At 41.0% G+C, this 14062-nt stretch overlaps 1 protein-coding gene across 1 annotated transcript in view; it reads left to right on the top strand.

Moving 5' to 3' along the window:
• The window catches only part of LOC146968753 (selection and upkeep of intraepithelial T-cells protein 1-like), a 45625-nt gene extending 33619 nt beyond the window's left edge, over positions 1-12006 (top strand). The window contains exons 3-4 of the mRNA XM_085759975.1: positions 11493-11582; positions 11931-12006. Coding sequence (XP_085616101.1) covers positions 11493-11582; positions 11931-11977 — 137 coding nt within the window. The 3' untranslated portion in view covers positions 11978-12006. The remainder of the gene's footprint in view (positions 1-11492; positions 11583-11930) is intronic.
• The last annotated feature ends 2056 nt before the right edge of the window (positions 12007-14062 follow it).

Genomic DNA, 14062 nt, shown 5'->3' with positions numbered 1-14062 from the left:
ACACACATATACACACTCACCTATTTACCTGATTTGCTGTATATCCAGTGGGTCTGCTGCGTTGTTGTGCTGTACTGAAGAATATACCTCAGTAAAGAGCTGCATCCTGCCTCCTGTCCAGTGTGTTTTGACTGACACCCCCGGGCGTGAGGGCGACTACTATCCAACCCTCACAACCAGAACTCCCTATTCAGGCTCGGTGTTTGAGTGTTGCTCGCTTCCATGTAGCGGACTGGATGGTCACGAGGGGACAACATTTGAATTGCATATATGTTTTCTTTGAATTTCAAGGGATAGTTCACCCAAAATTCAAATTTCACTCATTATCTACTCACCCTCATGTCGACTAAGGGCTGGGAGAAGTTTCAGGGTCCTCCGTGCCTTCTCGGAGTTACAGGGGGTCTCGGCGTAGCAGTGCATGTCCATATGACGGTTGAGAACGGAGCTCACTTTTCTTCGTCCAAAAAGACACACCAAAAAACATCCAAATACCTCCGTAGTGCTCGTCTGTAATGTCCCTCTTGTATTGAAGCCCCGACATGAGAAATTGTTCAGAGCCTTCAGCATGCCATCGTAACGTCACCCAGCCCTATTTCTAACGCTTCTTATCCACATGTCTAGTCCAGTCGTTGCTACCAGAGCAGTGTGAACTAAAGACAGTTTGGGTTCGAAAGTGAAATATTAAACCTACAATCAATCAAGCAGACTTCACTCACTGTACACAAGTTTTAATCTTCTCTCCATTTCCCAGTGGAGTTCAGGATGAATAGTTCATCTGAGCCAGTCGTTGCTGCTCCAGGAGATGATGTCATCCTACCATGTCGACTAGATCCTGCATCAGATGCACAGGATTTAACCGTGCAGTGGTCAAGGCCTGATCTCAAAACCAAACGTACAGAGAACTGGGCCTACTATGTTCTTCTGTACCGGGGCGGGAGAGAAGTCCTGGACCTGAAGATCCCATCGTACGTCAACAGGACTCAGCTGTTCACAGAGGAGCTGAAACATGGAAACGTATCACTGAAGATCCTGAATGTAACATCTGGAGATGCAGGGAGATACAGATGTTACACCCTTGTTGAACAAGTTTGCAGTTGTTCAACTTGTTGGTGAGTACATTTTATTTTATTTTTGTAGTCAACTTAAAGGGATAGTTCAACATTTTGGCAAATTGGCCCATTGCCATAATGCCTTAGCAGTAGGTTTGTTACCGGTCGGTGCAAGCTATTTTTAGAACGGCGGAGCAGAGCCGCGAGCTGCTCAGAGCTACGCTATGGAGGCTAATTGGATTTCTTGGTTTCCCTCATCAAACTCATCAAATACACAATCCAACAACTCCACAACGCTCTGGTGGACAAGTTGTGACCTGCACATTCACCACGCTATGAGATAATAACACAACGTTACCAGACAGAGTTGTTTTAGAGGTAAATTCATGCAAAACCGCTGATGCACGTTGCCTTCAGGGACAGTTTTTCAGCAAGCAGTCTCTGTATTTACCTCTGAAACAACTCTGTCTGGTAACGTTGTGTTATTATCTCATAGCGTGGTGAATGTGCAGGTCACAACTTGTCCACCAGAGCGTTGTGGAGTTGTTGGATTGTGTATTTGATGAGTTTGATGAGGGAAAGCCTCCATAGCATAGCTCTGAGCAGCCTCCGCCGTTCTAAAAATAGCTTGCACTGACAATTAAAGGTAACAAACCTACTGCTATGACTATAGGGATTATGGCAATGGGCCAATTTGCCAAAATGTTGAACTATCCCTTTAATACCTAGACTTTTTCAACTCTCAGCTGTGTTTTTTTATTGTTTCTGTCCTGTCAGTGACTGTATAGCTGTCGTCTGTGTTACATTCAGTCACAGAAGTTGATCGGATCAGTGTTTGGATCCGGCTGCTGGTTTTCTGCTTCTTCTTCTTGGTCCTGATCGTCATTGGATACGTGGTGAAGCGACGTCAGAAAGTAAATGAACAAACATTGTCAATTCTTGTTGAAACTGTGTCAAACTGACTAATAATAACTGAACATCTGATCTCTGTTCATCCAGGCTGCAGGATACCATGTCGCCCCAACTACACAATGTCCAGTCCAGGTGCCTTGACTGGAGGAACATTGATAGTTGTTGTTGACGATCAGCAGCAGAGTCACTTGATATCAGACTTTTATTTCAGATACCAAACTTTTCAACAAGATCCAACCAGTTCTCATGTCAAAGCTGAGCTGTGGTGGAGTGAGAATATGTAAACTGTCAAGATCGGTGATTAATTAATGGCTACTTACATATAGTATTGTGTTCATCATAGGCTATGTATGTAATGTATGTAATATGTAAATATAATGTAATGTGTCAGGCAGTTGCAGTTTGTCTCACTGGCTCCAAACTCTCTCTGTGTTGTCACTGTAAAAGAGGATCTGATACAACAGAGAAGTTTCTCTCACAACTACACTGGAATAAGAGAGTAACGACACCACCATTGACTCCCGTGGTAATAAGGGTTTTGCGCCCCGAGTGGCAGGATATGGGTGTTGCAAAAGCGCCCAGAAAACCCATTCACTCCAATGTATGTGTGTTGCCCACTTGCTTGTAAATTGATGAAAACGGCCGTGTTTTTGTTTTTAGGTGTCTTGGTCATATTAAATTACACTTATAATTTGTTTATTATTAAATGTAGATTGAAACATTCATGTAGAAAACTGTTTTTTTTTTTACTAGCCTATGTGTTAATGTTTATCTGTAAAGGATCCACGATGATGCTATTAACGTGGGTGATCTAGAAATGTCCTTAAATTATTGAAAATACCACACTTGCTCATTCACCAACAATGCAGAGTTGTCAGCACTTTTGCAATACCCACATTCCTCCATCAGGAATCTTATTCCAGTGCTCTAGTCACAACTGCAGCACTGGAAGATAATGTGTGAGGAAGTTGCAGTTTGTTTCACAGGCTCCAAACTCTGACAGCGTTGTTCAAAGAGGAGCTGATACAACAGAGAAGTTTCTCTTTAGTCACAGTGAGGAAACTTTGTCCTGTTGTCTAGCGTCCTCTAGTGGTGGAAAAGTGGAACTAGGGACATGAAGAGGAGCGAAGTCCCTTAGTTGATCTTTCTCCTCTCCAGCACGTGGGGTGTGCTTTGATGTGTGTGTCATGTTTACATGATTTTATGGTTGTCTTTCCCGACATGTCTGTTCATTTTTTGTTGTGTAAAAGGAGAAGACGGTTGTTACAGTGAATTGCTGTTGCTGTGTGTTGCATGCTGGGAGAGACGAGACATCATTGTCAGTGTAGCCTACAAACAGTCGCACTGCACGTTACGTTAATTTCCTCTTAACTTTCCCTTTAAGTGCCGAATGGGAAGCTAACTTCAGCGTTGTTCGTGGCAGAGTCTTCACCGACGACGCTGAAGTTAGCTTTCGATTCGCCAGGTTTCGATTCGGCGGGGAAAGTTAAGAGGAAATTAACGTAACGTGCGACTGTTTGTACACTGATTGTCTGTTTTTGTGACGCTTCTTGATGTAAAAACATTTTAGACATTTTAGGTGAGACATTAACTTTGCCTGACACCCGCTATTGTATTTGGGAAACGTTTATTTTATTTGTGAAAATGCTAAAGGGGAGATTTCACCGTTTTTGTTTGATACCTACACCTCATTAGACCAGGTCCAGGTCAAAAACCACTGTACCCAGACTTCTCAAATCTGGACTAGATTAATCTACAGGCCCTGAAGATTAATTCAGACACAGTTTCTGATCTGTGAAACCTTTATTCTATTTGTGAAAATGCAATAAAGGCACATTTCACTGTTTTCTCAGCATAGACCACATTAGACCAGGTCCAGATTGCTCTTGTGCATCTACCGTCGTTACACTGACTGCGTATCTGTGCAGCATCGTGGGGGAGGGGTCGAGGAGAGGAAGTGGCTTCTGACCTACAGACTAACAACACACACGTAGCCTACAATACAGAGTTGATCGTTTTAGTTCTACCAATAACCATCTAATCAATGGCTTTTATTGATGTATATGATATTCATGTTTATATGGTTTACATTTCCATGAGGTCAAGTGCACATGTGAGTAAGTGAGATGTGAGATGTGTAATGTGAGGAATGATGAAGTGTGGAAAAGTAAAAGATGTCCGTCTCCATTTGTTTGTTGGGCACTACTGGACAACTGCAGAGAATTTGTAATAGATTACTGGTGAGATTTAATTGTTTAATTGTCATCAACATCACTGAAGATCCTGAATGTAACATCTGGATATGAAGGGAGATACAGATGTTTCATCCCAAATATATGGGAGCATGCAGTCGTTCAGCTTGTTGTTGGTGAGTAAGTTTGTTTAGATTTTTAATTTGTTTGTGTTGTAAATGTTTTCAAATCTTTGTTTTTCTAGAAACCAGGACGACAGAGACGCCACCGTACTCCGGAGATCTGCAAACTCCTGATCCAAGAGACAAGACGGACGATGAAGGTGAGGAAACAGTCTGACTCTGTGAGGACGACTAGATTTAAGACGACATCTTCAGTCAGTGTGGTGTTTTGTTCTAGTTTCTGTAGTTGTTGTTTCATTCTGTCACAGAAGTTGATCAGACCAGACACAGGGTGTGGATCCAGCTTGTGGTTTTCTTCTCTTATCGTCATTGGATTCACTGTTGTGTTACAGCTTTTTTTTTGTCTGTTTTTGTAGTGGTCTGTGGTTTTAGTTCCTGTTTTATTTTGAAGTCCTGTCTTCCTGTGTGCTCCCTGCTCCTGGTTACCTGATGTGTGTCACCTGTTGCATTGCACCAGCTGTGTGTTTAACCTCAGTGTCTCCCTTCGTCTTGTTCAGGTCGTCTGTGTTCATTCTCTGACTCTAGACCCTGTGAGTCCTGGTGATGAGGTGCAACGAAGAAAGAGGAAGAAGAAGACGGTAACAGTGAGTTAATGTGTGTTGCTGGGAGACACGTGTGTGTGAGAGAGTGAATGAAGTGATAGTGGTTGTTGCTGGAGAGCGACAGTCAGTCAGTCAGTGTGAGTGAGTGGTCGTTACAGTGAGTTGATGTGTGTTGCTGTTGATGTGAGTGTATGTATGTGAATGTGAGTGAGTGAGTGAGTGAGTGCCCTCCCTCTTCTCTCTCTCCACACCCTGCTGTGTCAACTCTACTCACTGTGAGCAGAGTTGGAGGAGGAGACAGAAGAGACTCAGATCATCCTGATTCCTTCAACAGACAACAAGGATGAATGCTTCTCTCCACTGCATCGTTCTCCTGTCCTGTGTGGTCACAGGCTTTTGCTCAACAAGTAAGTGTATTAATTCATTGTCTTGTGGACAACTCTGATTTGTATACCACAATTGTATGTGTCGGGGTGTGTGTAGATTAGGGTGTATTATATAGACAAGTGTTACTAATATTTCACCCTTTTGTCCTGTGATTACTGAATGAACAATATTAGGAATACCTTCAGTATACACCTCACAATCTCAGTAATAAACATACAGAATAATTTTTAAGAAATGGTCATAAATGGAACAAGTGAAAGAACTCAGAGTAATAAACTATTTGTGCCTCAAACGTGCTGGTGTCTGCCTGCAGGTCCATGCTCCTTCCTGTGGTGCAGCACTAGGTTTATCAGGACAGTGTTTATCTCGCCTTTTTCTCTCTGTGCTACCATGTAGGTATGAGACAGGACGTAAACAAGCTCTTTACTTTATGTTGTTGGTAGGGATCAATACTCTGACCTGTATTAGACCAATATTAGTTTTTTATTGCCTTGATCATGATGGTAATCTGTACAATATTGCGATGTGGGCGCAGTATTTATATCTGTAGCTAATGTGTATAAGATAACACCGGTCTCTGACCAAGACACCTGCCCTACGCTCTGAAAATTCAAATTATTTTATTTTTTAAAAAGCTTATTCCTTTATGTATAACAGTGAAGTTATTGATTAATATTGAAGTTATTAATAATAAGTCGCAATCATAATTCACTAAAATTATACAAAACATATTTTGTTCAAAACAGCTGTTGTCGTATGAGCATGAGGCTATTGATGTGTGAAGTGATTTGGGGCTCATTATACTGTATAACAGTGAAGTTATTAATTATTATTACCAATAAAAATTTGCAAAAAATTAGGAAAAAGCTTATTTTTCAAGAAAAAGCTGTTGTTGTATGACCACGAGGAGACTGCACTGCAAAAACTCTAAATCTTTCCAAGAATATTTGTCTTATTTCTATAGTCAAAACGAATCTCTTTCCACTTAAAATAAGACTCATCACCCAAAAATTTTCGTTTTTAGATAATTTTCACTTGTTTCAAACAAATTTTCACTTAAAATGAGAAAAAACTACTTTTTAATGTGATGAGTCCTATTTTCAGTATAATGAGATTTGATTTGAGATTTATAAGAGAAATATTCTTGGTAACATTTTGAGTTTTTGCAGTGTGTTGATGGGTGTAGTGGTCTGACCTCACATGACTCGATACTTGGTACTTTGGTGGGAATTTGGTTGGTACCAATAAACGTACCAGTTCGGTACCCATCCCTAGCTAAGACCATTAAGAGCTTTAAAAACCAGTAAAATGATTTAAATCAATTCTGAAGGAGACTGGAAGCCAATGCAGAGACTTTAAATCTAATTTAATCTGACCTGACCATGACAAATACTGGTTGGGGTCGATTCTTAACATTTTCAAGTTTTGCATTCACAAGTAAAATATCAGATCAGGTTCCAGACTTCAGTCACTTTTCACACATTTAATTTTCCCTCCACTTCCCAGGCCTTAACATTGGTTCATCTCAGCCAATCATGGCTGCTCCAGGGCTAGATGTTGTTCTACCATGCCGACTAGATCCTCCGATAGATGTGCAGAGATTTGCTGTTGAGTGGTTGAAGCTTAAACCTGGAGCCAGCCCCCAAGATCCACAGAGCTGGGCCACTGTGTATCTGTACAGAAGTGGTAGAGGAGTCTGGAAGACGATCTGGTCGTACAACAGCAGGACTCAGATGTTCACAGACCAGCTGGAACATGGAAACATGTCGCTCAAGATCCTGAACGTAACGTCTGCAGATGCAGGGAGATACAGATGCAAATGTTTCACCCAAGGAAAAGTGGAGGATGCAGATGTTCAACTTGTTGTTAGTGAGTAATTTAGCTTTCTTTGATTTTTGCAGCTCTCTTTCTGTTTCAGAGTTGAGTTGTAAATGTTTGTTCTTCCAGATCCAGACCTGAAAACAACAACAGAGACGTCTCTACCTCCTATAAACATCCAGATGGACCATGAAGGTGAGGAAACAGTCTGACTCTGTGAGGATGACTGGAAGAAGACGACATTTTCAGTCAGTGTGGTGTTTTGTTATTGTTTCTGTCCTGTCAGTGACTGTAGCTGTTTCATTCACAGAAGTTGATCAGACCAGACACCGTTATTGGATCCTGCCGGTGGTTTGCTGCTTCTTCTTGGGTATCTTCATCATTGGATTCTTGATGAAGCGACATCGTCAAAACCAAACACAAAACCAAAAACATGTAAGCAAATGAACGAACATTGTTACCTCCTGTTGTGTCAAACTTTTCTGCATCTATCAGACCAATGACTGAACATCTGTACTCTGTTCATCCAGGATGTGGAGTGTGATGTCGTCCCTATAAAAGAGTCTGCAGACTTGGAGCCTCCTTTGAAGGAACATTGTTGATGGATCTATCTATCTATCTATCTATCTAGGCTCCTCCTTGTTTTTAATCTATCTATCTATCCAGGATCCTCCTTTTCTTACACTGGAGAACTCGTTCTTTCTTAAATATTTTTTGGGGGCGAGAGAGAGACGGGACATGGGGAGAAAGAGAGGGGGCGTGACACGCAGCAAAGGGCTGCTGGAAGGATTTGAACCAGGGCTGGCTGCAGCAAGGACAGTAATGTATTTATTGTGCAATATGTAAATGCAATCAGAATATATGTCTGTATGAAGATAATGTGCCAAAAAGTTGCAGTTGGTCTCAAACTCTCCGTGTTGTTCAAAGAGGAGCTGATACAGAGAAGTTTCTCTTTCATCACAATGAGGAAACTTTGTCTTGTTGTCTAGTGTCCTCTAGTTTTTTTGTTTTTTTTTTATGTGACGCATAAGAATGACAAATAAAACCTATCTATCTATCTATCTAGTGGTGGAAAGGTGGAACTAAGAGGAGCGAGGTCCCTTTAGTGATGAAGGGTTTTGAACCTCTGTCCACAGCACTTAGGGAGTGTTATGCTGTATGTGTCATGTTTACATATTTGCCCAGGACTCTTTGTGATTTCACGGTTGCCTTTCCTGACTTATTGTCTGTTAATGTTTCTCTTGTTGTCTGTTTTGTTCTTGGTACTTTTGTTGTTATTGTTAATTATATCATTTCTGGTTTCAATAATTTACTGGAAACTTGATAAATTTTATATTTTTGTATAGAAAACTGTCTACACTGCAGCTCAATTAAAACAAACTGTCATCGCTATGCAGCTACAAATTAATACAATTAATGGTTGAGGAGGTTTCAATGTGATGAGAAAATCTCAGGATTCACAGAGTTTGGAGGTAGATCAAGTTTTTGATAACATGTTTATTCTGCTTGCTGTTAGTGTGATACACTTTACTTTGTCATCTCTTCAGTGTCAATGATCTTCACTGTGAACGGAGCCAATGAATTTAATGTCACGTACACAGTGTTTACAAAGTTTTGAAGTTTTGAATGTAGCATCAGACCCTCTAATGAGCTGTCTGTGGTGCTGAAACCCCCACCCCCACCTACCGCTGTTCCTCCACCCTCTGAAACCAAAGAGTCACACAGTCTCTGCACTGGATTCCTGCGCCTTTCTAGAATCTAAAAAAAACAAACTCTGACCTGATCCAACTCCACACTCCCTGCCGTAGTCTCAGGTCATCAGGCCAAATGCTGCTGCCTGAACTCAGTCGATTCTTTTAGCACCTAAGACGATTTTATTTGAGCGGGCATATAGTTTGAACGAGGGTTTTAGAGCTGACGGCTTCCTCTCCTGCTGCTTTTTTATTGTTCTCCTCTCTTATTTATTGTCTTTTATTTGCCATTGCTTTTATTTGTGAAGCACTTTGTGATTTGTATCTGTTAAAAGTGCTGTATGAATAAAGATTACTTACTTATTGAACTCTTGATGGTCTTGTGCCTTCTTATTTACTCGTTTTTAACCTTTGAATCCAACGGAGGCCTCATGGTTTTCTGACAGAACCCAAAGCGGGAACCAAAACATACAGTTAGACATCTAACTAGAAAAAGCATTTCCAAGAATGGAAATGGTGTGAATGCTGAAAGCAGCTGAACGCTGTTGCAGAATTAGCAAATAGTGATCACCATACAAATGTTTGACCGAGGTAGGAATCAAACCCACAACCTCATGGTCAGTAGACTTTCACTCTGCCTCAAAGCCACAGTATACACACAGTTACAGAGACTGTTGTCTGTTGATGAGCTGCACTCTGTCTCACTCTGAAGTTAACGAGCCCAAAGCTGCACCTGTTGGAAACACACTGTGTCAACACCAAGAAAGCTTGAGAGTCAGGCTTGAATGACTTACAATGAAAATTTCTGTGAATTTCAGGCTGAGAGCAGCAGTTTCAACATGAAGCAAGTTATCAGAAGCCAACAGAGGACGACTGGGAAAATAATTCACTATAATTGTTGTTGAGGCAAGATTTGAACCAGAAATCGAACCCACAACCTCATGGTCAGTAGACTTTCACTCTGCCTCTAGGCCACAATGTACACACAGTTGCAAAGACTGTTGTCTGTGCATGAGCTGCACTCTGTCTCACTCTGAAGTTAACGAGCCCAAAGCTGCACCTGTTGGAAACACTGTCATCACCAAGAAAGCTTGAGAGTCAGGCTTGAATGACTAACAATGAAAATTTCTGTGAATTTCAGGCAGAGAGCAGCAGTTTCAACATGAAGCAAGTTATCAGAAGTCAACAGAGGACGACTGGGAAAATAATTCACTATAATTGTTGTTGAGGCAAGATTTGGACCAGTAACCTTCAGGTCTCCAGCCCAGCGAGCTAACCACTAGGCTACAGACAGAGACAGTATGTGAGGGGCAAAGAAAACCTTTAATAAGAGGATCACTGGCTTCTGCTTAAAAAAAAAAGTAAGGAAAGTGCAGAAATTAGCCACACCAAGTAAGAAGAGGACTTTTTTGTGACCTGTGACTATTTTTTGGTGAATTAAAATGAATTAAAAAGCACTTAACAGCAAGTTACAAAGTTGAGCTCCTTCTCCTGCTGCTGTGAAAAAAATGCATTGGGCTGAATGAGAGCAGAGAGCTCCCTGGCTGCATTAAAATGTTGCAGCAGCATCGGCCAATAATGGAAAAATGAGTGAAATGATGAAACCTCACTCCTCAGCATTTGGTGTTCAAAGGTCAAAGGTCGAGGACAAAACTTCTTTACACAGCTCTGATGAGAACATTTTATAGAAATTGTGAATCTTTGTATTTGATTTTGGATGAACCCTGAGTGACGGAGAGATACGAGGTGATCATTGCGGTCTTTTCAAAATATCCTTTAGCTCCTTAAATAGACTTTAGTCATGTAGACGTAGACTTTACTCTCAGTCAGTGGGTGATGCAAGAAACAGTTCCTCAGGTCACGTGCTCGACCACAAGTTGCTGTACAGGAAAACGAAACAGGCCTTTTCATATTTCCTATTTAAGAACAACACTGAACCAGATCAACTCTGTCCCAAAATTCATTTTATGACAAGCTCTTCATAGAAGAATCTTTCAATAAAACAATTAAACAATCTTATTCATTTGCCTAAATATCTGATCTGTCCTCTTCATTAAACTTCTAGGAGGTCTCTTTGTTCTTTATCACAGACACCGTCTCTCTAGCAGCTGGAGCTGACAGGAAGAGAGGAAGTGGTTTCTGGCCTACAGACTAACAACACACACATACACACACAGTATTTACAGAGTTGATCATTTTAGTTCTACCAATAACCATCTAATTCAAGGCTTTTATTTATGTATATGATATTCATGTTTATATGGTTTACATTACATTGCATTACTTTACAGTGTAACATGAGGAATGATAAAGTGTGGAAAAGTAAAGGATGTCCGTCTCCATCTGTTCCACACTCATCAGTCTCTCACATTTTGGAAACTGAATTAAGATGAATAAACTGAACATGTTTGTTGGGCGCTACTGGACAACTGCAGGGAATTTGTAATAGAGTACTGGTGAGATTTAATAGTTTAATTGTGAAAAACAACCAAGAGTGCAAGATAAAAAAAAAAGGCCAGTAATAAACTTTACTTCTCTTTAAGCACAGATGCCAAACATTTAACTCAATCTAAGCCTCATGTTGTACAGTTTTCTGGGAGCATGCAGTCGTTCAGCTTGTTGTTGGTGAGTACGTTTGTTTAGATTTTTAATTTATCTTTTATTGTCATTTTTCTTTTAATGTTGAGTTGTAAATGATTTCAAATCTTTGTTTTTCTAGACCCAGACCTCAAAACCAGGACGACAGAGACGCCACCGTACTCCAGAGATCTCCAAACTCCTGATCCAAGAGACAAGACGGACGATGAAGGTGAGGAAACAGTCTGACTCTGTGAGGACGACTGGAAGAAGACGACATCTTCAGTCAGTGTGGTGTTTTGTTCTAGTTTCTGTAGTTGTTGTTTCATTCTGTCACAGAAGTTGATCAGACCAGACACAGGGTTTGGATCCAGCTTGTGGTTTTCTTCTCTTATCGTCATTGGATTCACTGTTAATGTTTGTTGTGTTACTGTTTTTGTTGTGGTCTGTGTTTTTAGTTCCTGTTTTATTTTGTCCTGTCTTCCTGTGTGCTCCCTGCTCCTGATTACCTGATGTGTGTCACCTGTTGCATTGCACCAGCTGTGTATTTAACCTCAGTGTCTCCCTTCGTCTTGTTCAGGTCGTCTGAGTTCATTCTCTGACTCTAGACCCTGTGAGTCCTGGTGATGCAGTGCAACGAGGAAAGAAGAAGATGATGGTGGTCGTTACAGTGAGTTGATGTTTGTTGCCGGTGGGTGGGTGGGTGGGTGGGTGAGTGAGTGAGTGAGTGAGTTTCAAGGAAGTGCTGAATTGTGCTGGTGTCTGTGAGGAAAAAATACCTGACCAGTGGACCATCTTGAAATCACGGTTGTACCAAGAGGGAAGTGTACAAATGTTGTCCTGGCCTGAAGTAAACAGACGACACAGAGACCTTTGCCCAGATGTACTTGATCTGATGTACCTACTGCTTTCCATGCCAGCATCCACAGTTGACTGTGAATGCGGCTTCAGTGCCATGAAGCAGGTAAACTTGCATACAGACACTACCATTTTAAGCTGTTCTCTGAGTGTAAACAAACTAAGCAATAAATCCCTCACTGCCATTTTCCCCCTATTCTTTATTTTATGTTTCTATTTAGGTTAAATCTGATTGGAGGTCCAGACTGACCCCTACCTCCCTAACAGACCTCCTCACAGTGCAGCTCATCTCTGCTGACATCAACATGTTTGACCCTGACCCCGCCATTGACCTATGGTCCACAGATGGAGCACGAGCAAGAAGGCCTGATATGAAGGACTGTGTTGAGGAGTCTGATGAAGAGGGTTAAGTCCTCTAGACTGAATTTCTGTGTATCTGTTTTAACGGGGCCGGCTCTACGCAGGGGCAAGAGGGGGCAGTGCCCCCTCAAATAAATGTCTTGCCCCCTCAAATCCAAATTTTAGAAGTTGAGAAAGCACATTTTAATATACTCAAAAAATGTGTATATTACCAAAGAGAAAGAAGTTAAGTTGGGGGTTCAGACATCCCTCTATCTAGACATGCAGATCCAATATCAGTGGCTGGTGAATCGTGTACAGGCTGACGTATAATCCGTGCGCCTGCATTATCCAATGCGAAAAAAAAATACACACTTTCATCCCGGATTTACTCAAAAATAGAATTTTGCACAAAGTTTGGCCTCCATCGTCTGAAAGATGAGTTATCATTAATTTTATGATCCAGAGTGGGCTCAAATTCAGTTTTCTTTTCTGTACACCTTAAACCAACTCCTTTCTTCATTGCCTAAAACCAACCAAAGCATCTCCCTCAGTCAGCTGTCAGCACGAGCGGCGGCTGCAGCAGCCTCGCGCCCCTGTGAGCTCAAGCCGGGTTCAGCCGCGCTCGAGCGGAGCAGGGGGGTAGAAAAAAAGTGTATTTCTATTACTGTGTGGGAGATCTCCAACAACGGAGTCAGGGAGAAAGCAATAACTAACAATAACAATATCTTTGACCAATTACTGTCGATAGTGCGTTTGAGCCAGGTTTGTCCGCTTTCGCATACCGTATTCGGTAACACAATAAGGGTCCCTTAATTAATGTTACATTATTAAGCATTAATACACTAATGTGCTAATTAATGCTGAGTAATGCATACATAATGATAACTAATTACATTATTCAACTTTTAAATTTATTAACTAACTTTGAGTAGTAAACATTAATTAACTGCTTACTAATAAGCTACATTAATTAATGTGCTTCCTAATCCTAAATAATACATAATTAATTAAGGGACCCTTATTGTAGAGTGTTACCCAGTATTCAAAGATAGCGGTGGGTGCATCCATGATCTATTATGTATTTGTAAATAACTTATTCTGAGCTACGAGAAAGCTTTCATTTGTATGCGGTTGTGATTAGACTTCTGTATACGTATTTAAGCAATATTTAATTTTTGCTAATAAAAAGCCAAATAAGCTACATACTGTTGCTTTAAAGACAACTTTTGATAGTTGAAACTTGCAGTGTGCCGGCTGCGCCACCTTGAGCCCTATATCCATCAAGGGGCAAAGGGACAGGTGCTGCAGTAAGGAAAAGAAGGAGACCGCACACTAGTTAAGAGCTCCCGTGACAGTTTAATGTAATCAGACATGAGGACAATAATAAACGCACCTGCTTAAATTAGTGAACAGGTCACCACACACGTCATGTGATATCGTCAGGTCTAGTCAATATGAGAATAAAAAAAGAAAAAGAAAAAATACATAAATGTACAGGGATTTAAAATACAG

This window comes from Trachurus japonicus, chromosome 18, assembly GCF_045865225.1.
Source record: "Trachurus japonicus isolate A0001 chromosome 18, Traja_1.0".
Classification (NCBI taxonomy): domain Eukaryota; kingdom Metazoa; phylum Chordata; class Actinopteri; order Carangiformes; family Carangidae; genus Trachurus; species Trachurus japonicus.
The sequence above is the reverse complement of the archived record's forward strand: the minus strand, read 5'-3'. Positions and strand labels throughout refer to the sequence as shown.